The 25,905-nt window shown below is 41.7% G+C and overlaps 1 protein-coding gene across 1 annotated transcript; it reads left to right on the forward strand.

The window, feature by feature from the left end:
• Window positions 1–1,342: 1,342 nt before the first annotated feature.
• On the forward strand, window positions 1,343–20,075 carry GRSF1 (G-rich RNA sequence binding factor 1; the record flags this gene model as incomplete). Its single annotated transcript, XM_080697566.1, has 9 exons — window positions 1,343–1,678; window positions 3,524–3,680; window positions 5,753–5,908; window positions 6,726–6,869; window positions 8,692–8,827; window positions 11,805–11,989; window positions 14,058–14,179; window positions 18,386–18,521; window positions 20,026–20,075. The coding sequence occupies 9 exons, from the start codon at window positions 1,343–1,345 to the stop codon at window positions 20,073–20,075; spliced, it is 1,422 nt and encodes a 473-aa protein (XP_080553692.1).
• Window positions 20,076–25,905: the final 5,830 nt, after the last annotated feature.

A 25,905-nucleotide genomic window follows, 5' to 3' on the forward strand; every position in this document is an offset into this window, starting at 1 on the left:
AGTACTTGGAGGCTGAGACAGAAGAATCACAGGTTCCAGATAGCCTCTGCAAAGTATGGAGACTCTCGGCAACCCAATATAGCGAGACTGTCTCAAAACAAACATCTAAGTTCTGTAAATTCAATATACTCTGTGACTTTTTTCTTTTTGCGTTACTGGGATTGAATCCAGGGCCTCCCGAATCCTAAGGCAAGGGCTCTCTACCACTGACCTATGAATCCATTCCTAAAAGTTAAAAAAAAAAAAAAAAGCTTTGTTCTAATTTTTAGCCTCAGAATTTCCAATTATCTTTGATTTTGGCAGGTCCTGGCCACAGGAGAAAAAGTATATAACCAACCATTATTTGTTTGAAAATCTTTGTATGGTTGTGACTACACTTTTATTTATTTTTTAACCTCCAAGATACATCCTCAACCTTTTTTATTTTGAAACAGGGCCTAAGTTTCTGAGAACCTCGCTATGTCTGAGGCTTGGCTATGAACCTACCATCCTGGGGTCTCAGCCTCCCAAGTGGTGGGATTACATGTGTGCACCTGGCTTGACTACATTTTTTTTTTTTTTTTTTTTTTTTGTTGCGGGTCTGGGGATGGAACCCAGGGGCATTCTACCTCGAGCCACACCCCCAGCCCTATTTTTTATTCTTTATTTTGAAACGGGGTCCAACTGAGTTGCAACGGGCCTTAGGAGCTGAGGCCGCCCGTGAACTGCCATCTTCCTGTGTCAGCCTCCCGAATGCTGGGATTACAAGCCTGCGCCACCACTCCCGGCTTGACCACATTCTTTTTTTTTGTGGTACTGAGGGTGGAACCCAGAGGCTTTCTATCTCCGGGCAATACTCCCAGCCCTATTTTATATTTTATTTGGAAACAGGGTCTAAGTTGCTGAGAGCCTCACTCAGTAGCTGAGGCTGGCTTTGAACCTGTGCGACCCTCCTGTGTCAGCCTCCCCAGCGCGGGGATGACAAGCCTGCGCCCCCACGCCCGGCATTCTTAAGGGAGACTTTATGTTCGCCGCCCGCAACACGGAGTCAGTATTTTGCTTTTTCGGCACAGGTGGCTTCCGGGGCCTATCTCCAGCTCGGCGGAACCCCCGGCCTGCGCCATCGCCCAGGCCCCTGGAGTAACCGCGGCGCCGCAGGTCCCTCCCGCGACGGCTCCGGGGCGCGCGGGCCTCAGTTTCCCCGGCCCCTCCCGGCCGCGGCGGCCCCGCCCCGGGGGCGGGGAGCGGGCGGGGCGGCGGCGCTCGCGGCCCGGGCTCGGCCGGCGCATGTGCTCGGCGCCCCCGGCCCGCCCTGGAGTCCGCGTCCGCGCCGCTCGCGCCGCCCGCGGGCCCCGCGGAGCCCATGGCCGGGACGCGCTGGGTGCTCGGGGCGCTGCTCCGCGGCTGCGGCTGCAACTGCAGCAGCTGCCGGCGCACCGGCGCCGCCTGCCTGCCCGCGTACTCGGCCGCCGGCGCCTTCCCCGCGGGCGTCTCGGGCCGCCGCCGCCTGCTGCTGCTGCTCGGGGCCGCCGCGGCCCAGGCGCGGGGCCTGCAGGCCGGGCCGGCGCCCCCCGCGAGGCTGGCGGGCCCTCCCGCCTCGGCCGCGGCCGCGGCCGCCGCCGCCTACCCGGCCCTGCGCGCCCCGCTGCTGCCGCGGGCGCTGGCCTCGGCCGCCGGCCCCGCGCGGGGCTACAGCCAGGTACGTGGGCGCGCGGGACCCCTGCCGGCCGCGCGCGCGCGCCCCCGCCCGCCGGCCCGCCTCGGGAGCGCGCGCGCCCCTCCCGCCCCGGCTCCTATTGGGCGCGGGAACAAGGGACGCTCTCCGGGCCCCGGGGTTCTCCTTGTTTTGTTCTCCCCTCGAGCGTCCGGCCGGTCGGGCAGTGTAAGTGTGGCGGGGGTGGATGTTGAGGCCTTGTGTCCCGCCGGGCCCATGGTAGGTTCTGGGCTGGCGCAGGTGCGGGCGGGCGGCCCCTCCTGAAGGTCACCCCCGCCGCCTCCTGCACCGGGGTCGCCGGGCTGGGAGGACGCGCGGGGTGGGTGGGGGCGCCCGCGCTGCGACTCGGGGTCCCGGGTGTGAATCGGCGGAGTTTTTCTTTCCATTTTTTTTTAAAGTGTGCATTTTAAAAATCCAGATTGCAAATATTTTGTGTCCTGTATATGAAGCTCCCCCCCACCTCTCCGATTATTACGTGGCGTCCGGGAAGTGCCTGCTCACTTTTTGACTATCTGCCCCCCTGAGGCTTTGGGTCATGTTTACCTTAATTCATTTTTTTGTTTTGTTTTGTTTCTCCTTGAATTTCTGGAATCTGGGAGGCTAATCGGCATGGCCGCTGTCGGCCAGTGGCTGAGCTAATTGATTTGAATGCTGGCCCAATACTTTCTCCTGCCCTTTTCTGTGAAAGCTTGTGATGCTTATGGAATTCTGGGAAAATAGGAAAAGTTGCCTTATTAAAAAAAAAAAAAAAAACATCTGTTTGTGAGCTGTTTTTTTTTTCCTCTCTGAAATTACTACAGTGATAAAATCTATTGATTTTATTGTATTAGACACTGCTTACATTTATTAACTCCTTAAAATTGGACATAAGCCCTCATGAAAAAGATGACTAGAAAACACAGATATTTCTGTCCTTAGCACAGCAGATTCCAAGTCTTAAAGCCTGAGCTGTCTTCCCAGTTTATGGTTATAGTGCTTGTTGGGTTTTTTCTCCATTGTAGCTTTGGCTTAGTCTTATACAATGGAGCACTTTATGTATATCTCAGGGTCCTGTTACCTCACACTCTGTTCTCTTTTTATGATCTTTCCTTTATTCAGTTGGTCTGACAGATTAACCTTTCCAAGGCTTCCTGCTGTCTCGGTGCTTTACCCACTCCTCAGTGTCTTTTATTAACTTCCCTTTGCCTTCCAACGCTCAAGGCCTTCTTCTGTACACTACCGAGTTCCTTTTGCCAGCTCATCCTCTTTGGCTCCTATATTTGCCCTGCAATTTAGACAAATGGGATTAATTGCTATTTTTTTCTTAATGTGTCTTTGGACCGCTGCTTCTCTTCACCTCTCAAATTGGAATGCCCTATCTTTTTTATTTCCAGCAAGGCCTATCTCCTTTCATGTCCTAATTCTTTCTCTGTTGGTGCTCTGTTTTGAATTCTTGCTGTATTTTTGTATCTTAATTATAACACTTAAAGCATCTTGTTTTATATGTTCGTCTTATTTTAGATTGTAAGCTTTTTGAGATGAGTCGAATATGGTGTGTGCAATCAAAAGTCTGCTAAATTGAAGGGACCCTTCTACTACCTTAACTAAGCCACTAATATTAGGTACAATTTGGGGCTAGGGGGTTTTAAAATAAGTTCTGAATAAAATTTGTGTCCTGCTAAACCACTAGGATATATTTGCTTATTGCTTTTGGATGTGCAATTTAAGCCAAAATAAGTTGAGTTAGATTTTGTGAAGTTTACTTCTCAGCTCTGAAATAATCTAACATCTAGAAAGTATTTTCTAAGTCGGTTGTCAAATATTTTTATATTTCTTCATTTCTCTTAAAAGGAGTCCAAAACTACCTACCTGGAAGACCTTCCACCACTCCCTGAGTATGAATTAGCACCATCCAAGCTAGGAGAGGAAGTGGATGATGTTTATCTCATTCGAGCTCAAGGATTGCCCTGGTCTTGCACTGTGGAAGATGTACTTAACTTTTTCTCAGGTATTTCTTATGTATGGTTAAAATATGTCGTTTCATCTGAGAAAAAGTCCTACAAAATCCAAGTCCGGTTATACAGGAGACATGCTTTTGATGACTGATTACATATTCTTACCAAATGATACCTATTTGTGGTATATACCAAATTTATAAACTTTGCAGCAGCCAGGTGTGGCCGTGCATGTCTATAATTCCAGTACTTGGGAGACTGAGGTTGGAGGATAGCATGTTTGAGGCCAACCTCAGCAACTTACTGAGACCCTGTTTCAAAATAAAAAATAAAATAGGGCTGGAGTTGTAGTTCAGAGGTATACACCCGGGGGTTCAATCCCATTAATGCACACCACACAAAAGACTTTGCAACAAAAGTAATGTTAAAACTACATGATATGAAGCCACTTTTTCTGAAATTTTAATGTATATATAACAAACAGCTAAACCCACTTGTGTCAATACAAGATTCAGAGTAGCTGTTGATACAGTACAAACGTTTAGAATATGAGATCACTTGTATAAAATTCCTGTAATGTGTGTGTTTGGAAGGTTTGCCAATCTTTGGCTTATTTTGTGTGTGTGTGTGTGTGTGTGTGTGTGTGTGTGTGTGTTGTTGGAGATGAAACAACTCAGGGGCATTCTACCTACATTTCACTCCCCCAGCCTATTTTTTTTTTTTATTTTGAAACAGGAAGTCAATAAGTTACTGACATTGGCCTCGAACCTGTAATCCTTCTGCCTCAGCCGCCCAGACAATGAGATTATGTTTGCTACCATGCCTGCTTCTGTTTGTTTGTTTGTTTGTTGTTTTTAGTACTGGGAATGGAACCTAGGAGTATTCTACCTCTGAGCTACCCCCAGCCCTATTTTTATTATTTATTTTAAAGCAAGGTCTCACTATGTTGTGGAGGGCCTCACTAAGTAGCTGAGGCTATCCATGAACTTGTGATCCTCCTCTGCCTGCCAAGTACTGGGATGACAAGCATGCACCGCCACACCTGTCTCTGATTTTTAATCCCCCCCACCCCCCGGTACTGGGGATGAAACCCAGGGGCATTCTACCTCCAAGCTACACCCCCAGCCCTCATTTTTATTCTTTTATTTTTGAAGCAGGGTCTCACTGAGTTGCAAAGGGCCTCACTAAGTTGTAGCTGAGGCTGGCCATGAACTGAGATCTTCCTGTCTCAGGCTCTCAGATGCTGGGATTACAAGCATGTGGCACCATACCTGGCTCTTTAATTTTCTTAAGAGGCTTTTGCATGTGTGTGTGTGCGTGCATGCATGCATCTGATATATATATATATCCCCAGCATTATGCTGGGGTTTGGCCCAGGAGTATTATATCTTCAAGTTATACCCCTGGCCCTTTTTATTTTTTGTTTTGAAACAGGGTCTTAATAGCTAGGTTGCTGAGTCTCACTATATTGCTGAGGGTGTCCTTAAACCTTCAATCCTCATATCTCAGCCTCTTAAGTAGTGGATTATAGGCTTACTCCATCACACCCAGTTTAAGAGACTTAAAAGATGCCACCTTAAAATATTGTAAAAGGACATATTTGAATATATTAATTACCTTAATGTGCACAGCATTGTGTGAGTCAATCATTTTATAAAGCTACTTGCTACTTTTATCTTTGACTTGCATTTTAAAAAATATGCAGTGTAAGAATATCCTTCCTTAGTCATGTAAAAGGGGAAACTTAAATCATTGTAGCAAAATTATTTTATAGGAGATGTTTTATGGACATGATTTTAAACCTAACCGTATTATTTAAATGATTTAGAACTGATTGTATAAGCATTTTAATAGACGTAATGCATTTTGTGGTGAGCCTAACCTGACTGCCATTTAAAAGTTGGGAGATCGTAAGCTGTGCTAGGGTTTGCTTATCTTTTAATCTTTGGAACATTTTAGATACTATAATCTCATTAGCATTTGGATGACTTCAATGATGGGGATTTGGTGTAAAGAATATGACATTTTGGTTTCTTTGTTGTTGAAAATTGCATCCCAATGATTTGTATAGTTGAGCGAAAAGTTTGATTTCTGTTTTTAATTGATTTTACTCATCTACTTCTAGACTGCAGAATCCGCAATAATGAGAATGGAATACATTTCCTCTTAAATAGAGATGGGAAACGAAGGGGTGATGCCTTAATTGAAATGGAGTCAGAGCAAGATGTGCAGAAAGCCTTAGAAAAGCACCGCATGTACATGGGTCAGCGGTACGTGGAAGGTACGTGAAGTCAGCTTCTGGTGTTTTAGGATCTTGCATTGGATTTTATACTTTTCAATGGTGTGTGTGTGTGTGTGTGTGTGTGTGTGTGTGTGTGTCTGGTACTAGGAATGGAACCCAGGGGCATTCTACCTCTGAGCTACATCCCCAGTCCTATTTTATTTTTTATTTGGAAACAGGATCTCACAAAGTTGCCTGGAGTCTCACTAAGTTGCTGAGGCTAGTTTTGAACTTGCGATCCTCCTATCTTCGCCTCCCAAGTACTGGTATTACAGATGTGCGCCACCACACCTGGCTGGCAGTTTGCATTTGATTTTTTTTTTTTTTTGGTGGTACTGGGGGTGGAACCCTTCTACCTCCCGGCTATACTCCCAGACCTATTTTATATTTTTTATTTGGAAACAGGGTCTCTTAAGCCAGCGAGGCTGGTTTCAAACCTGCGCAATCCTCCTGTCTCCGCCTCCCAAGCACAGGGATTACAAGCTTGCGCCACCACACCCGGCTCCTTTGATCTTTAATAATAGTGAAGTGGTTAAATATTGTAGCTGCATTATTTTATACCCTTGAAAATGAAACAGATCATCATAGTTTCTTGTTTATAAAACGAGGATTTTGACCAAGTTTAATTTTAAAATTGCAAGGATTACATGGGTTATGCCTGGCATGGCACATAACAAGTAATAAATGTTATTTTATTGTGAGAAGTGCATAAAATTTAAATTATTAGTATTTGAATTCTTAGATGACCCACAAAGCGGTAATGTATTTGATTTAAAAGAACTGGCTTTCTTATGTAAATTTTGTGCTGTTTTTGTAGTCTATGAGATTAATAATGAAGATGTGGATGCCTTAATGAAGAGCCTACAGGTCAAGTCTTCACCTGTGGTGAATGATGGCGTGGTTCGTTTGAGAGGACTTCCGTATAGTTGCAATGAAAAAGACATTGTAGACTTCTTCGCAGGTGATTTGCAGTTAAATCATGTTTGGACCTTCATATCGTTTCTCTCCTTTAGCCATCTCCTTCCATTAATTTCTCCTCCTATATATAAGAAGTGTTTTGGTCTATCAGGCAGATATTTCAGAATTGTCAAATTTCAAAATAAATTCATGAGAGTTTGTTTTACCATTGAAGAAAATAACAGAAGAGCAACCATATTTAAGACAATTTATATGATTTAAAAGTGTTACCTAACCTGGGCGTGGTATTATGCACCTGTAGCCCCAGTACTTGGAAGGCTGAGACAAGAGGATCACAGGTTTGAGGAAAGCCTCAGCAATTTAGAGAGACCATATTTCAAAATAAAAAAACAGAGGGCTGGGATTGTAGCTAAGAGGCAGAACACCCCTGGGTTCAATCCCGAGTACCAAAAAAAAGTTATCTAATTCCTAGCTGTAAAATATACATCATTAGTAGCAATGTTAATATAAATTTATTTTCTAAAATATAATAAATGGCAAAAAAGAAATATTGAGAGGTGTATTTTTTTTTCTTGGTTCTGAGGATTAAACCCAGGTACCCCCCTACCCCATTCTATTTTTATTTGGAAACAGTCGCACTAAGTTGCTGTGAGAGCCTCACAAAGTTGCTAAGGCTGACTTCAAACCTATAACCCTCCAGTCTCAGCCTCCCAAGTACTGTGATTACAGGCATGTGCCACCATGTATAGCTGTGTTTAAAATAGGTCATTTAAGCTGGGTGTGGTGGCACACTCTTATAATCCCAGCATTCGCTTGTAACGGGAGGCTGAGACCTGAGGATGGGGGTTCGCGGACAGCTTCAGCTACTTAGTGAGGCCCTCTGCACCTCCGAAACCCGGTTTCAAAATAAAAAGAATAAAATATAGGGCAGGGGGTGTAGCTCGGAGGTTGAATGCCCCTGGGTTTCATCTCTAGACCCGCAAAAAACAAAAACAAAAAAAGGCCACTTGAGCTGGGTTTGGTGCTCTTAGCAACTTAGTTACACCCTTTTTCCAAATTAAAATAAAATAGAGTTGGAGGGTATAGCTTGGAGATACCAGGTTTGGGATTGGGATTGGCAAAACAGTATACAAATATTTGGGCAGGAGTGAGGTTTTTTTTTTGTCTTTTGGTGGTACTGGGGTTCCTGGAAACCCTTCTACCTCCAGGCTATACTCCCAGACCTATTTTATATTTTTATTTGGAAACGGAGTCTCTGAAGCCAGCAAGGCTGGCTTCGAATCTGCGTGGTTCTCCTGTCTCCGCCTCCCATGCACGGGGATTACAAGCGTGCGCAACCACGCCTGACCCTGGAGTGAGTTTTTATAGTACTATATTTGGTACTAGGGATTGAACGCAGGGGAGCTCTACCACTGAGCTACACTTCCAGCCCATTTATTTATTTACTTACTTACTTACTTATTTATTTATTGGTGCTGGGGATGGAACCCAGGCGCTTTCTACCTCTGGGCTACACTGATAGAGCTATTTTATATTTTATTTGGAAATAGGGGCTCAGTAGGTTGCTGAGAGCCTCACTAAGTAGCTGAGGCTGGCTTTGAGCTTGTGCGATCCTCCTGTCTCAGCCTCCCAAGTGCTGGGATTACAAGCATGCGCCACCACGCCTGGAACTTTTTAATTTTGAAACAGGGTCCTATTAAATTGTTAAAGTTGACTTTGAACTTGTGAGCCTCCTGTTTCACCTTCCCAAGTACTGGAATTACAGACATCTGTCACCATGCACATCTGAATTTGTTAATTCTAAAGATTAAAAGAAAGCTCCCAATTAGTAGCATTAGTTTATACTAATTTTTCTGTTATTTTAGGCCTGAATATAGTAGACATTACTTTTGTGATGGACTATAGAGGGAGAAGAAAAACAGGGGAAGCCTATGTGCAGTTTGAAGAACCAGAAATGGCCAACCAAGCCCTGTTGAAACACAGGGAAGAAATCGGTAACCGGTGAGTGAAGCAGACACCAGTGGTGTAGAAGTGTCACACATCAAGTCATTTTGGTGAATGTACTGTAATATAACTGTAAAATTATCCAAACACAGAGAAGTAGAATAGTGTGATGTGCCATTAGACATCCATCACTTAAGATAGGTGTGGCGACACACACCTGTAATCCCAGTAATTGAGAGGCTGAGAAAGGAGTATTGCAGGTTCACAACCAGCCTCGGCAACTCAGGCCCTGTTTCAAAATAAAAATTAAAATAGGAGCCAAGTGTAGTGGCACACACCTATAATCTCAGAATTTATGATGCTGAAACAGGAGGATTGCAGATTGAAAGCCAGCCTCAGCAATTTAGCAAGACCCCGTTTCCAAAATAAAAAATAAAATCAGGCTGGGGGTGTAGTTCAAAGGTAGAATGCCTCTGGGTTCAATCTCCTAGATCACAAAAAAAAAAAAAAAAAAAAAAAAAAGCTGGGGTATAGCTTGGAGGTGGAATGCCACTGAGCTCAATCTCTATTAATCACTTGGATTAGCAAGTTATTAATATTTGTTATATTTGCTTCATTTTTTTCATTATGTTATCTTTTACAGATATTTTCTTTTCTTTTTTTTTTTTTTTCAGCACTAGGGATTGAACTTGATGGCATTCTACCTCCAAGCTCCACCCCATCCCTATTTTTTAATTCTTTATTTTGAAACAGGGTCTCATTAAGTTGCAAAGGGCCTCACTAAGTACCTGAGGCTGGTCGCAAACCAAGGATCCTCCTGTCTCAGCCTCCCAAGTGTGTGCCACCACCGCTGACTTTGTACAGACATTTTTTCTTTACATAAGAGTACCTAACAAAATTAGCAGTAATAGCTCATAATTATATTTTCCCAATTATACCAAAAATGTCTTTTTGTAGTTGGTTTGTCGAACCAGATTCTAGACAAGTCTATGCAGTGTTTTTGATATGTCTCTAATTTCAGAATCCACTTAAACAATTGGTTCAAAGGTCTTTTTTTTTTGGTGGTACTGGGGTTCCTGGAAGCCCTTCTACCCTCTACCTCTGGGCCACACTCCCAGACTTATTTTATACTTTTTATTTGGAAACAGGGTCTCTTAAGGCAGCACGGCTGGCTTCAAACCTGTGCAATCCTCCTGTCTCCACCTTCCAAGTGCTGGGATTACAAGCCTGTGTCACCACGCCCGGCGATCAGAGGTCATCTTTAAGAAGTAATTCTTGCCAAGCATGATGGCAGCTTGTAATCCCAGTTCTTGAGAGGCTAAGACCGGAGGATCGGAGTTCACAACCAGCCTCATCTACTTAGTGAGGCCCTCTGCAACTTAGTGAGACCCTGTTTCAAAATAAAGAATAAAAAATAGGGCAGGGGTATAGCTCGGAGGTCAAATGCTCCTGGGTTCCATCCCCAGATCCACAAAAAAATAGAGTTTCATTTAGCTCACAGTGTTTATTTATTTAATTTATTTATTCTGGCACTGGGGGTTGAGCCCAGAGCCATTCTCCTGTGTGCTACACACCCAAGCCCTATTTTATGTTTTTGGTAATGGAGATTGAACCCAGGGGCATTCTACATCTGAGCTACACCCCAACCTTTTTTATTTGGAAACAGGATCTTTCTAAGTTGCTGAGGGCCTCACTAAGTTGCTGAGGCTGGCCACAAACCTGTGGTCCTCCTGTCTCAGCCTCCCAACTACTGGGATTATAAGTGTGTACCAACACGGTTGGCTCCTATTTTATTTTGCTTTTGAAATAGGAACTTACCAGGTTGATGTGAGAATCTATTTGCTGAGGCTGTCCTCAAACCTGTGATCCTCCTGTCTCAGCCTCCTAAGTACTTGGATTTTTAGATGTGTGCCACCTTGCTCAACTTAGATCACAATTTTAGATGATGAATATCCCCCTGGTATGGTACATTTGGTAAGGTCCCCCTCCCCTGATGGTGTGAGCACTTGGGTGTGGGAAGAAGGAATCACATTTTGGAAGAGGTAGTCAGAGAACTACTCAATAGTTAGGCTCAGGCTTTTATAACAACTCCCTCTCTTGAAAACTGACTCTAAAGACCAGCCACCCCCCCCCTTTTTTTTTTTTTGTACTACTGGGGATGGAACCCAGGAGCATTCTGCCTCCGAGCGATACCCCAGCCCTATTGTGATTCTTTAGTTTGAAACAAGGTCTTACTTAGTTGCAGAGGGCCTCACTAAGCAGCTGAGACTGTTCACAAACGGGGATCCTCCTGGCTCAGCCTCCCAAATGCTGGGATTACAAGCATGTACCACCAAGCCTGGCTCCAGCCTTCCCTTCTTAGAGCAGTGCCCCAGGTGACCAAAGGACCTCCCACTCGGCCCCATCTTTTAAAGATTCCGCAGCATTTCCCAATACTGTCACCCAAGGGACCAATCTCCCAACAGAAAAACACTGGGCACTAAATATCTAAACCATAGCAACTTTCTCACTAGGTTCTTTTCTCTAGTCATAGTTAATTTTAGAATACTTCTCATGAAGCAAAACAGTAAATATTTATCAAATATATTTAGAACAAAGCTGTTATATCAGGGCAGAAATCTTTACTTATTTATTTTTTGTGGTACTGAGGATTGAATCCAGGGGCATTCTACCTCTGAACTATACCCCCAGCCCTATTTTTTATTCTTTATTTTGAAACAAGGTCTCACTAAGTTGGGGAGGGCCTCACTAAGTAGCTGAGGTTGGCCACAAACCTGCAATCCTGTTTCAGCCTCCCAAGTATTGGGATTGAAGCGTGCGCCACCACGCCCACTGGGGCCGAAATCTTGAGGCAAAAATCATTGACCTATTCTGTTGAAAGTATGTTACATGGATTAATACCTCTATGCATTGTTAATTTTCCCCCTACCTATTGTCTGTTTCATAAGCTGCTGAAAATATATAATCCTGTTTATTTTGAATGAGTTGAGTATAAATTCCTTTGTACCATTTGTGCCTGTTTAATTTTGCTTAGATATATAGAGATATTTCCAAGCAGAAGAAATGAAGTCCGAACACATGTTGGCTCTCATAAGGGAAAGAAAATGGTATCTTCTCCTCCTGCTAAGTATATTAATGAGCCAGAAGTGGTCTTTGAAGAACATGAAGTCAATGAGGATGTTCGACCCATGACAGCATTTGAAAGTGAGAAGGAGATAGGTAAGATCCTTTTCTTGAGACTCAGTGGGTCTATCTTGTATCTTTGGTTTTTGTTAAACATATTTTTTTTCTTGTACTGGGAATGGAACCCAGAGCATTCTACCTTTGAGCTATAGCCTTAGCCCTGTTTTATATTTAAATTTGAAACATGGTCTCACTAAGTTGCTGAGGTTGGCGCTGAACTTGCAGTCCTCCTGTCTTGGCCTTCCACAAAGTGGGATTACTGGCCTGTGCACAGTGCCTGGCTAAACTTTTTTTTATGTGTGTGTATGTTATGTGATATTGGCGATTGGACCTAGGGACATTCTACCTCTGAGCTACACCTCCAATGCTATTTATTTTTTTATTTTTTGGCAGGTCTGGGGATGGAACTCAGGGGCATTCGACCTCCAAGCTACACCCCATGTCCTATTTTTTATTCTTTATTTTGAAAAGTTACAGAGGGCTTCACTAAGTAGCTGAGGCTGTCCAGGAATGGCAACCCTCCAGTCTCAGCCTCCTGATTGCTGGGATTACAAGCGTGCGCTGCCACACCTGGCTTTTTTTTTTTTTTTTTTTTTTTTTTTTTTATTTTTATTTTGAGACAGGGTCTTGATGCGAGTCTGAGACAGGTTGATGCGAGTCTTACTACTTACTGATACTATCCTTGAACCTTACTGTCTCAGCTTCCCAAGTACTAGGATTATAAGTATGTGCACCATGCCTGGCAAAACATTTTTTTAAAATAACTGTGTTGTATGAAATTATGAGACTTTAGGATAGGAAATTGAGTTTAAGATCTAATGTTTGAATGTAGTATGTACTGTATTTTTTTTTTTTGGTGGTGGTGGTGGGAATTGAACCCAGGAATTGAACCTGGGAATTGAACCCAGGGCTTTGTGCTATAACCCCAGCCCTTTTTGCTTTTTTATTTTATTTTATTTTATTTTATTTATTTTTTTTTTTATTTATTTATTTTTTTGGTGGTACTGGGGTTCCTGGAAGCCCTTCTACCTCCGGGCTACACTCCCAGACCTATTTTTACATTTTCATTTGGAAACAGGGTCTCCTAAGCTAGCGCGCGGCTGGCTTCGAACCTGCGCGATCCTCTTGTCTCTGCCTCCCAAGCGCAGGGATTACAAGCGTGCGCCACCACGCCCGGCTGCTTTTTTATTTTGAAATAAGGTCTTGCTAGGTTGCTCAGGCTCTCACGAAGTTGTTGAGGCTGTCCTTGAGCTTGTGATCCTCCTGTCTCAGCCTCCCAAGTATTGAGATTAGGACTTAATTTTACTGTGTTTTTACTTTCATCATTTCATGGCTTTTGTACTGAAAGCTAGCTAGGAAAAATGTAGTAAAAGGAAGTAAAATGTTAATATTTAAACTCCGGTGAGGAAAGATTAAGGTGGAAAGCAGAAATATTGAATAAATATTTTGGTTGTCTCTTCATTTAACTATTTGATTTCTAACCCCAAGGGAACATTTGAAATCTTTGAAATTTAGTAAATACGTGTGTGTGTGTGTGTGTGTGTGTGTGTGTGTGTGTGTGTGTGTGTTACTGAGGATTGAACCTCAGGCATTCTACCTCTAAGTTACACTCCCAGCCCTATTTTATTTTTATTTTGAAATTTTGAAACAGGATCTCGCTAGGTTGATGAGAGTCTTACTCCTTACTGAGGTTGTCCTCGAACCTGTGATCCTCTTGTCTCAGTCTCCCAAGTATAAGAATAACAGGCAGGTACCACCATGCCTGGATAGTTATTTGTTCTTCTCTCTCTCTCTTTTTTAAAAATTATTTATAGCCCAGAAAGTTTCTCTTACTTTACATTTTAATTCATGATCATTTTACTTTCTCTCTGATACAAAAAGATAAGTTCTTAATCTGGTAATGGTTTGAGTCATTAAGTGCTCATGGGTGTTCAGGTGGTATTTGTTAGGCAAAAGAAATTTCAGATGGGTTTGGCTTTTAGAGCCCTTTCTTACTGATTCAAGATGAATTGGGGATTTTGACATAAAGGTTATATCTAATTATAATCTGTTAATAGCTCATGAAGCTTTGTGTCCTTGACAGTGTTTTTTGTTCCACCTTCAGAATTGCCTAAGGAGATGTCAGAAAAGCTTCCAGAGGCTGTTGATTTTGGAACTACACCTTCACTGCATTTTGTCCACATGCGAGGATTGCCTTTTCAAGCTAATGCCCAAGACATTATAAATGTATGTGGCAGTAAGATAACCAGTCTCAATAGGTTTGCGCAAAAATTCAACTTGAATTAGTTTGGGGAGGGTAGGGAAGAAAACGCAGTGTTTCTGGAGTCTTTGGGCAGTAATCAAGGATCTCCCTTGTTGCTGAGGTTTGTTTCATTTTTTTTAGCTGAAATGTGTACAAAAGCTAGGAATGTTGGTACCCACATGTGGTCCCAAGTATTGAAAGATGAAGGAGGAGGATCCATTGATCCAGGAGTTCAAGGCCAGCTTGGGCAACATAGGGAACCCAGTCGGAATCCAATCTCTTAAAAAAAAAAAAAAAAAAGGAAGAAGAAGAAAGAAAAGGTCTTTTCTTTTTTTATTTCCTGGTGGTGATCCTGGGTATTGAACCCAGAGGCGTATTCTACCTTCAAGTTTTACCTCCAGCCTGATTTTTTTTTTTTTTTTTTTTAAATTGAAACAGGGTCTTGCTAGGTTGATGAGAGTCTTAGTACTTGCTGAAGCTGTACTCAAACCTGCAGTTCTCCTGTCTCAGCCTCCCAAGTACTAGCCATGTCTGGCTAATTTTTTAATTTGAAGCAGGGTCTTGCTAAGTTGCTGAGGCTGTCCTTGAAGCTGTGATCCTCCTGTCTTAGCCTCCCAACTCATGTTTTACTTTAGGAAATTGAGACTGAGGCATTTGGTCACAGAGCAGTTGTAGACAGATGTTACTTTATTTGTGATGGGTTTATGTCCTGATGAATCCATCATAAATAAATACCATAAGCTGCTGCCAGGTGTGGTGGTGCACGCTTGTAATCCCAGCATTTGGGAGGCTGAGACAGGAGGATTGCGGTTCGTGGCCAAACTCAGCTACTTAGTGAGACCATTTGCAACTCAGTGAGACCCTGTTTCAAAATAAAGAATAAAAAATAGGGCTGGGAGCCAGGTATGGTGGCGCATGCTTGTAATCCCAGTGCTTGGGAGGCTGAGACAGAAAGATTCCACAGGTTCAAAGCTAGCCTCAGCTACTTAGTGAAGCTCTCATCAACTTAGTGAGACCCTGTTTCTAAATAAAATAAGTCTGGAAGCATAGCCCAGAGGTAGAATGCCCCTGGGTTCCACCCCCAGTACCACCAAAAAAAAAAAAAAAAAGGTTGGAGATGTAGTTCGAAGGCAAAACGCACCTAGGTTCCATCCCCAGTAGGGCAAAAAAAAAAAAAGGAAAAAAAGAAATACCATAAGCTGAAAATGCATTTGTTAATCCTAATCTACTGAATGCCACAGCAGCACAGTGCACTGTAACTAGAGTATTTGTTGTTCTCGTGATCTCGTGGTTGACTAGAAGCTGTTGCTGCTGCTGCTAAGCATCTCAGCGAATCTCACGCATATTGCTAGTGGGGAAACGATAAAGATTCAAAGTATGGTTTCTACTGAATTTGGATTGCTTGTGCAACGTTACACTTAAAAATTGTAACTGGAACCATCATAAAGTCAGGGAAACTGTATTCAAATACAAAAGTAAAATACTATTATTATTTTTTGTTTTTTGCGGGTCTGGGGGTGGAATCCAGAGGCATTTGACCTACAAGCTACACCCCTTGCCCAATTTTTTATTCTTTATTTTGAAACGGTCTGAGTTGCGAAGGGCTTTATTAAGTAGCTGAGGCTGTCCACAAACCGCAATCCTCCGGTCTCAGCCTCCCAAATGCTGGGATTACAAGCATGTGCCACCACGCCTGGCTAAATACTGTTACTTTTGTGTGTGCTACTGAGGATTGAATCCAGGGGCATTCTCCCTCTGAGGTACACCCCCAGCACTATTTTATGTTTATTTTGAAACAGGGTCTCACTAGGTTCATGAGAGTCTCACTACATGATAAGGGTGACCTCAAATCTGCCATCCTGTTTTAGCCTTCTAAGTACTGTCATGACAGGCATACACCTGGCTAAAATACTATATTAAAATGAAAAGTGTTTATTTACCTGCTGATTATCCTGCATGTTTTTATCTAGAATTCGGATTTTTCTTTATTTAACCTGTTTTTTTGTGTGTGTGGTACTGGGGATTGCACCCCCATGGGGCATTCTACCTCTGAGCTATATCTCATTCCTATTTTAATTATTTTGAAACAGAGTCTTACTAAGTTGCAGAGGGCCTCACTGAGTTCAAGGTTGTCCTTGAACCTATAATCTTCCTTTCTCAGCCTCCCAAGTATTGGGATTACAACCACGGGCAATCATACCCAGCGTGTGTGTGTGTGTGTGTGTGTGTGTGTGTGTGTGTGTGTGTGTGTTTTAACTTTTCTGAAATGGATACCTTGCTGTGTATGTATGTATGTATGTATATATTATGTATGTATGTATGTGTATATAAATTTTTTTTTTCCTCCAGTGGTGCTGGGGATTGAATGCCAGGGGCATTGTACCTCTGAGCCACGGTGGTATTGCTCTATTTCCTGGGCTAGTCTCAGACTTAAGGGGCCCATCTGTGCAACATATGAATCTAGGAATTTGAAATACCTACCGTTTTCATTAGATATCATGTAGCTTTATTGCAATAGGATTCCCTAAATTCTGAAAAAATAAATTTAAAATGCATTTTTGTCTTATGGTAGATACAATATGTAATAAAAACACAAAAAAATAATGCCCTGGACTTTATGAACTTGAGACCTTATACAAAAGATCTAAACACAGAGTCATCAGTTATTAGTGAAACCTGAGAGTTGTCATTATTTCTAAAAGCCTGATGGAAGAATTATATATTGTCCTAAATGAAGGTTGCATGTGTTCATTAAAGCATTATATTCTGTTGCTTTGGTTTGGAGGAGTGATAAGAACTTAGTGTGGTAGTTCCGATGATAAGAATCTGATGATAAGGGTACATGTATGATTAAAAAAAGTATTATTAAGAAATGAAGTCTAGCTGGGCATGGTGGTATGTGCCTTGTAGTTCCAGCATTTGGGAGGCTGAGACAGGTGGATTGCAGGTTTGAGGAGGGCCTCAGTAACTAAGCAACACCCCAGCCTTATTTTCTAATTTATTTAATTTTAGTGTGTGTGTGTGTGTGTGTGTGTGTGTGTGTGTGTGTGTGCGCGCGCGCGAGTGCGCGTGTGTGTGTTTCCGGGACTGGAACCCAGGGGCATTCTATCTCTGAGCTTCACTTTCAGCCCTACTTTATAGTCTTTGTTTTTTGAAATGGTCTCACTGAGTTGCAAAGGGCCTAAGTAGCTGAGGCTGTCTGCAAACTGTCTTCTTTATTTTTGAAACAGGGTCTCATCTCACTGAGTAGTTCAGGCTAGCCATGAAGCCAAATCTTCCTGTCTTAGCCTCCCAAGTACTGGGATTACAAGGGTGTGCCACCAAATCTGGCTCCTGATCCTATTTGTTATATATTTTGAAACAGGAACAGGGTCTCACTAAGTAGCTGAGATTGGCCATGAACCTATGATTCTCCTGTGTCAGTCTCCCAAATACTGAGATCACAAATGTGCACCACCATGCCCAGTTTAGATTCTGTTTCAAAATAATTTTTCTTTTTTTTTGTGGTACTGGGATTCCTGGAAGCCCTTCTACCTCCAGGCTACACTCCCAGACCTATTTTTACATTTTTATTTGGAAACAGGGTCTCCTAAGCCAGTGTGCGCGGCTGGCTTCGAACCTGCGTGATCCTCCGGTCTCTGCCTCCCAAGTGCGGGGATTACAAGCATGCGCCACCATGCCTGGCAAAATAATAATTTTTTTTAAAAGGACTAGTAGATAAGCTTGAGTGGTGGTGCACGCTTGTGATCCCAGTCCTTGCGGGGCTGAGACAGGAGGCTCACGGGTTCGCGGGCAGGCCCTCTGCAACTCAGTGTTTCAAAATAAAGAATTAAGAAATAGGGCCGAGAGAGCTGGGTGTGGTGGTGCACACTTGTAATCCCAGCATTTGGGAGGCTGAGACAGAGGATCTGGGTTCACAGACAGCCTCAGCTACTTACTGGGGCCCTTTGCAACTCATTGAGACCCTGTTTCAAAGTAAAGAGTAGAAAATAGGGATAGGGGTGTAGCTCAGAGGTAGAATGCCCCTGATTTCAATCCCAGTTCTGGGGGAAAAAAATAAGAAAAGGTTTCCTGAAGACAAATGTGTCAGGTGAGTGATTCAGAGTATGAAAGAAAAATGCAGAGCCATCAGACGTGTAAAATTGGGCCTAGTTCAGTTGAACACACTCCTTTGGGTTGCCTTTGTTTAGTTCTTCGCTCCGCTGAAGCCTGTGAGAATCACCATGGAATACAGCTCAAGCGGAAAGGCCACTGGGGAAGCTGATGTGCACTTCGATACCCATGAGGACGCCGTTGCAGCTATGCTCAAGGATCGGTCCCATGTTCGTAAGTACTGTGCTTGCCCTTGTTATTTTGATGCTTGTCTCTTATTTATGTCTTTCTCTGGGGATTGGCCTAGAATTTTTCCTTGGGAATATTGAACTGGAATGTAAAGGGTAAAATACTATATTAAAATGAAAAACATTTATTTACTGATTATTCTGCTTGTTTCTACCCAGAGTTACTTTTCTTTGCTTACCTGGATTTTTATTTTTTTTATTTTTATTTTTATTTTTTTGAGGGGTGGAGGTGATGGAACTGTTGATGGAACCCAGAGACATTCTCCCTCTAAGCTCTATCTACAGTCCATTTATTTATTTATTTGTTTGTTTGTTTATTTATTTATTTATTTATTTATTTATTTATTTTCAGTACGGGGGATTGAACCTAGGGGCATTCTTATCCCATGCTATACCCCAGCCTTATTTTTTATTCTTATTTTGAAATAGGGACTCACTAAATTGCAGAGTGCCTCACTAAGTAGCTGAGGCTGCCCTCCAGCCTGCCATCCTCCTGTCTCAGCCTCCCACCTGGGATTACAATAGTGTGCCCGGCTCCCACAGCCCTTTTTATTCTTTATTTTAAAACAGTCTCGCTAAATTGCTGAGTCTGAAGTACTGGGATTACAGGTCTGTGCCACCACTCTAGCTTTTTTTTTTCTTTTTTCTTTTTAAGATGGGGCCTTGTTGTATTGCTTGGGCCGGTCTCAAACTGAAGGGTTTCAAGTGATCCTCCTGTCTCAGGCTCCAAGTAGCTGGGATTATGGCTGTGTGTCACCGCACCTGCCTTTGTTTGTTTTTCTTTTTCGTATTTTGAAACAGGGTCTCACTAAGGAACTGTGTCAGCCTCTAACCGGTGGTCCTCCTGTCTCAACTTCCCAAATACTGGGATTACAGGCATGTGCTTCCATATTTGGCTTGCATTCATTTATTTACTTATTTATTTATTATTTATTGTGGTACTCGGGATTGAACCCAAAGGCATTCTACTTCCAAGCTACATCCCCAGCCCGATTTTTAAATTTCTAATTTGGAACAAGGTCTCACCAGGTTGCAGAGAACCTCACTAAATTGCTGAGTCTGGCCTCAAACCTTTGATCTTCCTAGTCTCAGCCTCCTAAATACTAGGATTCCAGGTATGCACTACCACAACTGGCTTTTTTTTTTTTTTAATTAGGGGAAGAGCAAAGGCTATAGTTGCTGTTTGAGTTATGAGAAAATGGCTCTGAGCCGGGCATGATGGCGCACGCTTGTAATCCCAGTGCTTGGGAGGTTGAGACAGGAGGATTGCACAGGTTCAAAGCCAGCCTCAGCTACTTAGTGAGGCTCTCAGCAACTTAGTGAGACCCTGTTTCCAAATAAAATAGAAAATAGATCTGGGATTATAGCCCAGAGGTAGAAAAGCCCCAGGGTCCCCCCCCCCCGTACCATTAAAAAAAAAAAGGCTCTGGCATTTTTTTATGCATTTTCCCTTCAAAGCTAATCTTTGTTCTTTGAATTATTATTTTCAGAACATAGGTATATTGAGCTGTTCCTGAATTCCTGTCCAAAAGGAAAATAAGATTTCCAGGGATTCCAGATAATAAGGTAAATTTAAGAGGTAAATTTTAGAAGTTATTATCAAGATAAATTGATAATTAGCAGCTTACTAATTTATAATGTGGAAAGTATTCTCCTTTATCTCCTTCATTTTGTTTTTAGTATGTTTTCTTAATTTGCGTAATTTATAGCAATAAAAAATAAGCTAGGTCTTGTTTTGATCCAAGTATTGATCAAATTAAAGATTGTACATAATATTTGTTAAAAAGAACACACGTAGCCAGGTGTGATGGTGCATGCTTGTAATCCCAATACTTGGGAGGCTGAAAAAGGAGGATCTCAGGTTTGTGGCCAGCCTCAGTAGCTTGTGAGGCCTTGCATAACTTAGACCCTTTTGCTTTTTTTGTGTGTGTGGTACTGGGGATGGAACTCAGGGGCATTCTACCTCCAAGTGATACCCCTGGCCCTAATTTTTATTCTTTATTTTGAAACAGCCTCACTAAGTAGCTGAGGCTGGCTTTGAACCTACGCAGTCCTTCTGTCTCAGCCTCCCAAATGCTAGGATTACAAGCGTGCGCCACCACTCCCGGATCCTCTTTTTCAAAATAAAGAATAAAATTGGGCTGGGAGTATAGCTCAGAGATAGCCCTCTGTTCAATCTCCATTACTTAATAAATAATAAAAATATGAAAAAATATTCTAGAGCTTAAGAAAGAAAATACAAAGCTTAGCCCCACAACTTTCCTCTTTGCTAAATAGATAAAGATCAAAGTAATGATAATTGAAGCATCAATATAAGGAATGAAAATTTATTATTATATAGTGGTCTAGCATTGTCCCTGTGTAGAATCGCATGCATGCGTGCTGGTGTGTGTGTGTGTGTGTGTGTAGCAAGAGAGATGGGGGGTCAAGGTTGGAACCAAGGACATTCCTCCTCTACGTTATACCCCTAACCCTTTGTTTAATTTATTTTTGAAACAGACTTGCTAGGAGTTAGTTGCTAAGTTGCTGAGGCTGTCCTTGAGTCTGTGATCCTCCTGTCTCAGCCTCCCAAGTACTCGAATTACAAGCCAAGCATGCACCACCATGCCTGGGTTTTCCCGTGTGCAATCTTTTTGCATAAAAAGATTCATCATGTTATGTGCCTCTCAAAATTGTACCAGCTACCTATAAACCATAATACATGGAAAATGTACCTTGTTTTAGTTTCTGTCCCCACTAAAATGCAGACACATTTCCTCAGTTGTAAGAATTTTTTAAAGATGTTTAAAAGTTGTTGCATATATTTTTTCTTTATTTGTGTGATATTGAAGATGGACCCCAGGGGCCTTTTACCTCCAGGTTACACTACCTGACCTATTTTATTTTTTATTTGGAAATAGGATCTTGTTAAGTTGCCGAGAGCCTCACTGAGTTGCTGAGGCTGTCTTTGAACTTTTGATCCTCCTGTGTCAGCCTCCCAAGTACTGGGATTACAATTCTGTGCCAGCATGCTTGGCTTAAAAGAACTTATATATTAGCTGGGAGTGGTGATAAGCATCTGTAATCCCAGTACTTGAGAGGTTGAGTTGGGAGGATTGCAGGTTTTAGGTCAGACTCAGAAACCTAGGGAGACTCTCGGCAACCTAACGAGACCATGTTTTAAAAACAAGACATAAAAAAGGCTAGGAGTTTACATTGGAGGTAGAATACCCCTGATTTCAATTCCCAGTGACCATAAAAAAGATATATATGAAATCTGGGTATATTGTTAATATACACAGTTAATACCATCTCCTTTTCTTTATTTTTAAATTCTATTTATTTTTTGGTGCTTTGGATTGAACCCCGGGTCATACTATCTCCAAGCCACACAATTTTTTATTCTTTATTTTGAAACGGTCTCACTGAGTTGCGGAGGGCCTTACTAAGTAGCTCAGGCTGTCCGCAAACCGTGGTCCTCAGGTCTCAGCCTCCCAAATGCTGGGATTACAAGTGTGTGCCACCACGCCTGGCTTATTTTTATTTTGAAACAGTTTCGCTTGTTGCTACAGCTGGTCTTGAACCTGCGATCCTCCTTTCTCAGTCTCCCAAGTACTGAGATTGCAGGCATGGATTACTGCACCTAGGTCTTTTTTTTTTTTTTTTTGGCACTGGGGATGGAACCCAGGGGCATTTAATTTCTGAGCTATACTTCTTGCCCTATTTTTTTTTTTTTTTTACTCTTTATTTTGAAACAAGGTCTCACTAAGTAGTTGCAGAGGGCCTCACTAAGTAGCTGAGGCTGGCTGCGAACTGTGATCCTACTGTCTCAGCCTCCCAAATGTTGGGATTACAAGTGTGCGCCACCACACCCAGCTTCTTTTTTTCCTTTTGAAAATGATTTTTATTTTTATCTTAGGAAAACATGATTTTATATTGTTAATTGGTTACCTATGACATATTGCTAGAGAGACTCCCCCTCCTCACACCTAGGAGTTGAATTCTACTGTAATGGGGATTGCTCTGCCACTGAGGTATATTCCCAGCTCTCCTCCCTTTTTTGTGTGATGCTGGAATTGAACCCAGGCATTCTACTTCCAAGGTATATCTCCAGTCTGTTTTATTTTTTTGTTTTGAAACAATCTCACTAGGTTGCTGAGAATCTCCCTACTTGTTGAGGCTGTTCTGGAACCTGTGATCCTCTTGTCTCAGTCTCCCAAGTACTGGGATTACAGGCATGCACCATCATGCCTGGCTTCTTCTGAGACAATTTTTTTTTTTTTTTTTTTTTGGTGGTACTGGGGTTCCTGGAAGCCCTTCTACCTCCGGGCTACACTCCCAGACCTATTTTTACATTTTTATTTGGAAACAGGGTCTCCTAAGCCAGCGCACACAGCTGGCTTCTAACCTGCGCGATCCTCCTCTCTGCCTCCCAAGCGTGGGGATGACAAGCGTGCGCCACCACGCCCGGCTGAGACAAATATTTAACTAATGATTTTTCAAAAACACATGGGAATTTTATTACTATAGATATCTAATAAACTATTTTTGGATTTAAAGTTCTAGAATCTCATGATGTTAAATAATTATATAGCTCAGTTTTAAGTAAAATATATTTTGTGCTCAGTTCCAGAAATCTATCCTACCAGGTTGCATACGTTAGTGCCTAATTTTTCTTACTAGTGCCTAATTTCCCTTAAATTTTGTCAGATAACTTAGAGTAAGTCAGAAAGAAAAAAAATGCTGGATTTGTAGTTTAAATAATACAGGAACACATATTCCTTTTTCATTTTAAGTAAATGCAACCTTTTTTGTTCTGTTTTTATTTTCAGGATGAAGCAAAAAGCATTTCATTTGCACATCTTTCTTGGACATGGGCTATAAAGTTCCAGTTTATTGGCAGCAGCTGCTAGAGAAAAGATTTTGGGTCTATTGCTCCTAAGAAAATTTATAATGGACTGTTTAGAAAGAGAAAGATTTAATTGGGATTATGAAGTAGATCAAAGATTTAAATTTTCATTTAATCTGTGCCAGGATCTGGTTAAGAAAATCTGGTCTTTATTTTATATAATTAAGTAGTTTGTTTTTATAGCGAATATGTTACCCATTGTAAAGACAACATATTTTTATTCAGTGCTATTCTTTAAAATCTTTTTCCCACTTAAAAAATAACCTGCTCAAGGTTTTGTTTTTTGCCTTTGAATTGAGAGCTCTGATATAAAGTTTTCCGTGGAATAAAGTAATGCTTTATTTTAACCACTCACCAAAGCAAGGAAGGTTTCAACCTTTTAAATAGTATGGTTTGGCAAAATAGTTTTAATTTTAGCTGTATTTGATTAGAGAAGGGATAGCAATTAAAATACCACAGGTTAGTGAGTGTAACGACAATTTGGCAGTTTTATGTTTTTAGAAATATTTTACCTTTCTATGCCTTGTGACTAAAGGCGTTTGACATTGGTGCCTGTCTGTCTAAGGGGGATGACTAGTTTTAACTTAAAGTTGTCTGAAACCCCCCCACCCCACTTTTTTTGGTTTTGATTAAGTCTTAAGGGTATTTGTCGGAATCAAAACTGAAAAGTGATATGTCAGAGTAGTCCAGGCTGGTAAGGACATTAATGGCTTCACTTGAATTTAAACCAGCTCTAGTTAGGGAAAAAAATCCAAGTCTCATTCGCTTTTTCAGTGGGGTAGCACATCCCATATTTTAGAACAAGTAGGGGTGCCTTGCTTTAAATAAAAAATAGCATTTAATGTATAATTGTGTGAAGGGTTTATGAGTAAAGCTGTACTCTTGTCACATTATGGCAGTACTTTCTGCTTTAATATTAAACAGCTTGTTATTTAAATATTGGACAAATGGCTGGCTTCAAAATGTAGTCATTAATAAACTAACTTTACATGAACCTGTGTAGGAGAATCAAAGTCCTGTATGCTTTACTTGCCTTGTTCCTGCTCTCAGGGTGACAGCTGCCACCAGGAGAATTAATTCTAGTTCTTAAAATTGAATTTCCCCAGATTTCAGAGAGGTGATATCTAGAAGAGAGATTATATCTTCTCTCACTTAATATATAATTGTCTTTGATTACCAGCTAAGATATGAAATCATTGTACTGTAGTCAATAAATGAAGGCTTATTTCAGGCTGAATATTACCTAAGAGTATTTATTATTGGAGTGTGTGTCAACTGCATATATTTTGTGATACATTAAGCCCTGGTATATTAACATAAGAAAAATGGTTAGTTTTCCATTGTATTTTTTAAAAAAAGTCATTCTATAAGAACATAAAACAGCTTGAGTAGTTGTACTAATATGGAAATGTGTTTTTCATATATGGTTGAATGTACCAACTTGTGAGAACTGGTGTCCATAGTTCTATTAATCTGTTCTGGTGTGATTTTTTTTTCTCTCCTTTATAGTCAGTGTCTAATTTTCTCTGGAAAAGATCTATAGGTTCTCTTGGGATTGGGATTGGTAAGGGGTTAATTCATTGATACTTTATTTTCAGCTAATGAGTCATTGCAAATCTCTAGGAAAGGATTATGAGAGCAAAGCTTTGAAGTACTCTATAATCTTCTTGCCTCACTAAGAGGCCGAGTTCCCACATAAAACGGGCCCATAACTGGGAAGTCAACCATATGAATTCACAAATTCTACTCAGTTTAATTTTTGTTCATAATTTCAACTAGTGAATGATGGCTGATAAGGCAAATGTTTTGGGAGAAGAAAAGAACTGCATAACAGAATAAAAGCAATCTTATTCAACCAAAAGACATTTTTTCTCCCAAAATTTGTTAAAACTTGGTTGTGCGTCATGATTTGCTATGGAAGGAAGCGGTGATAGTGAATTTCCCTTGTGTGTTTGTGCTCCTTATATGTTTGTAATCTTTGTTGTAAAGCTACCAAAAAGAATGGTGGGGTTGGGGTATAGGTCAGGGTGCTCATATCATATCTGCTTTGACCTACCTACTTCTCAAGGAATTGTTAGGAAGGGAAAACTGTAATGAGAAGTGTGTTAATACCAAGAACATTCCTGAAGACCACGCCAATGCAATACACTCACTGATTCCAGAGGAGCAGGCAGAGCCGAGCGTCTGTCCCTTTGTGGGAAGGCAGACTGAGCGGCTGTGGTTGGAAGGCTCTATCCTCACTCCTGCCTTGTGGGGATGAAGAAGCATGAGAAAGTCACTTCCATGGGGGCAGTGTGGTGTGTGGTGTGCAGGAGCAAATGCTTATTAGCCAACATGCTTTGTTATAATCTTCTGCCCTAAACAGTTCTTACTAGATTTTTATTTGGAGATTTTTTTTCCCCTCTGGGTTACATCCAGTTCATTTATCATTTAAAACACTTCACTGTTCTGAGGATTTCTCATAGATTATTGAAAGGATTCA

This window comes from Muscardinus avellanarius (genome assembly GCF_963383645.1).
Source record: "Muscardinus avellanarius genome assembly, chromosome: 6".
Taxonomy (NCBI): domain Eukaryota; kingdom Metazoa; phylum Chordata; class Mammalia; order Rodentia; family Gliridae; genus Muscardinus; species Muscardinus avellanarius.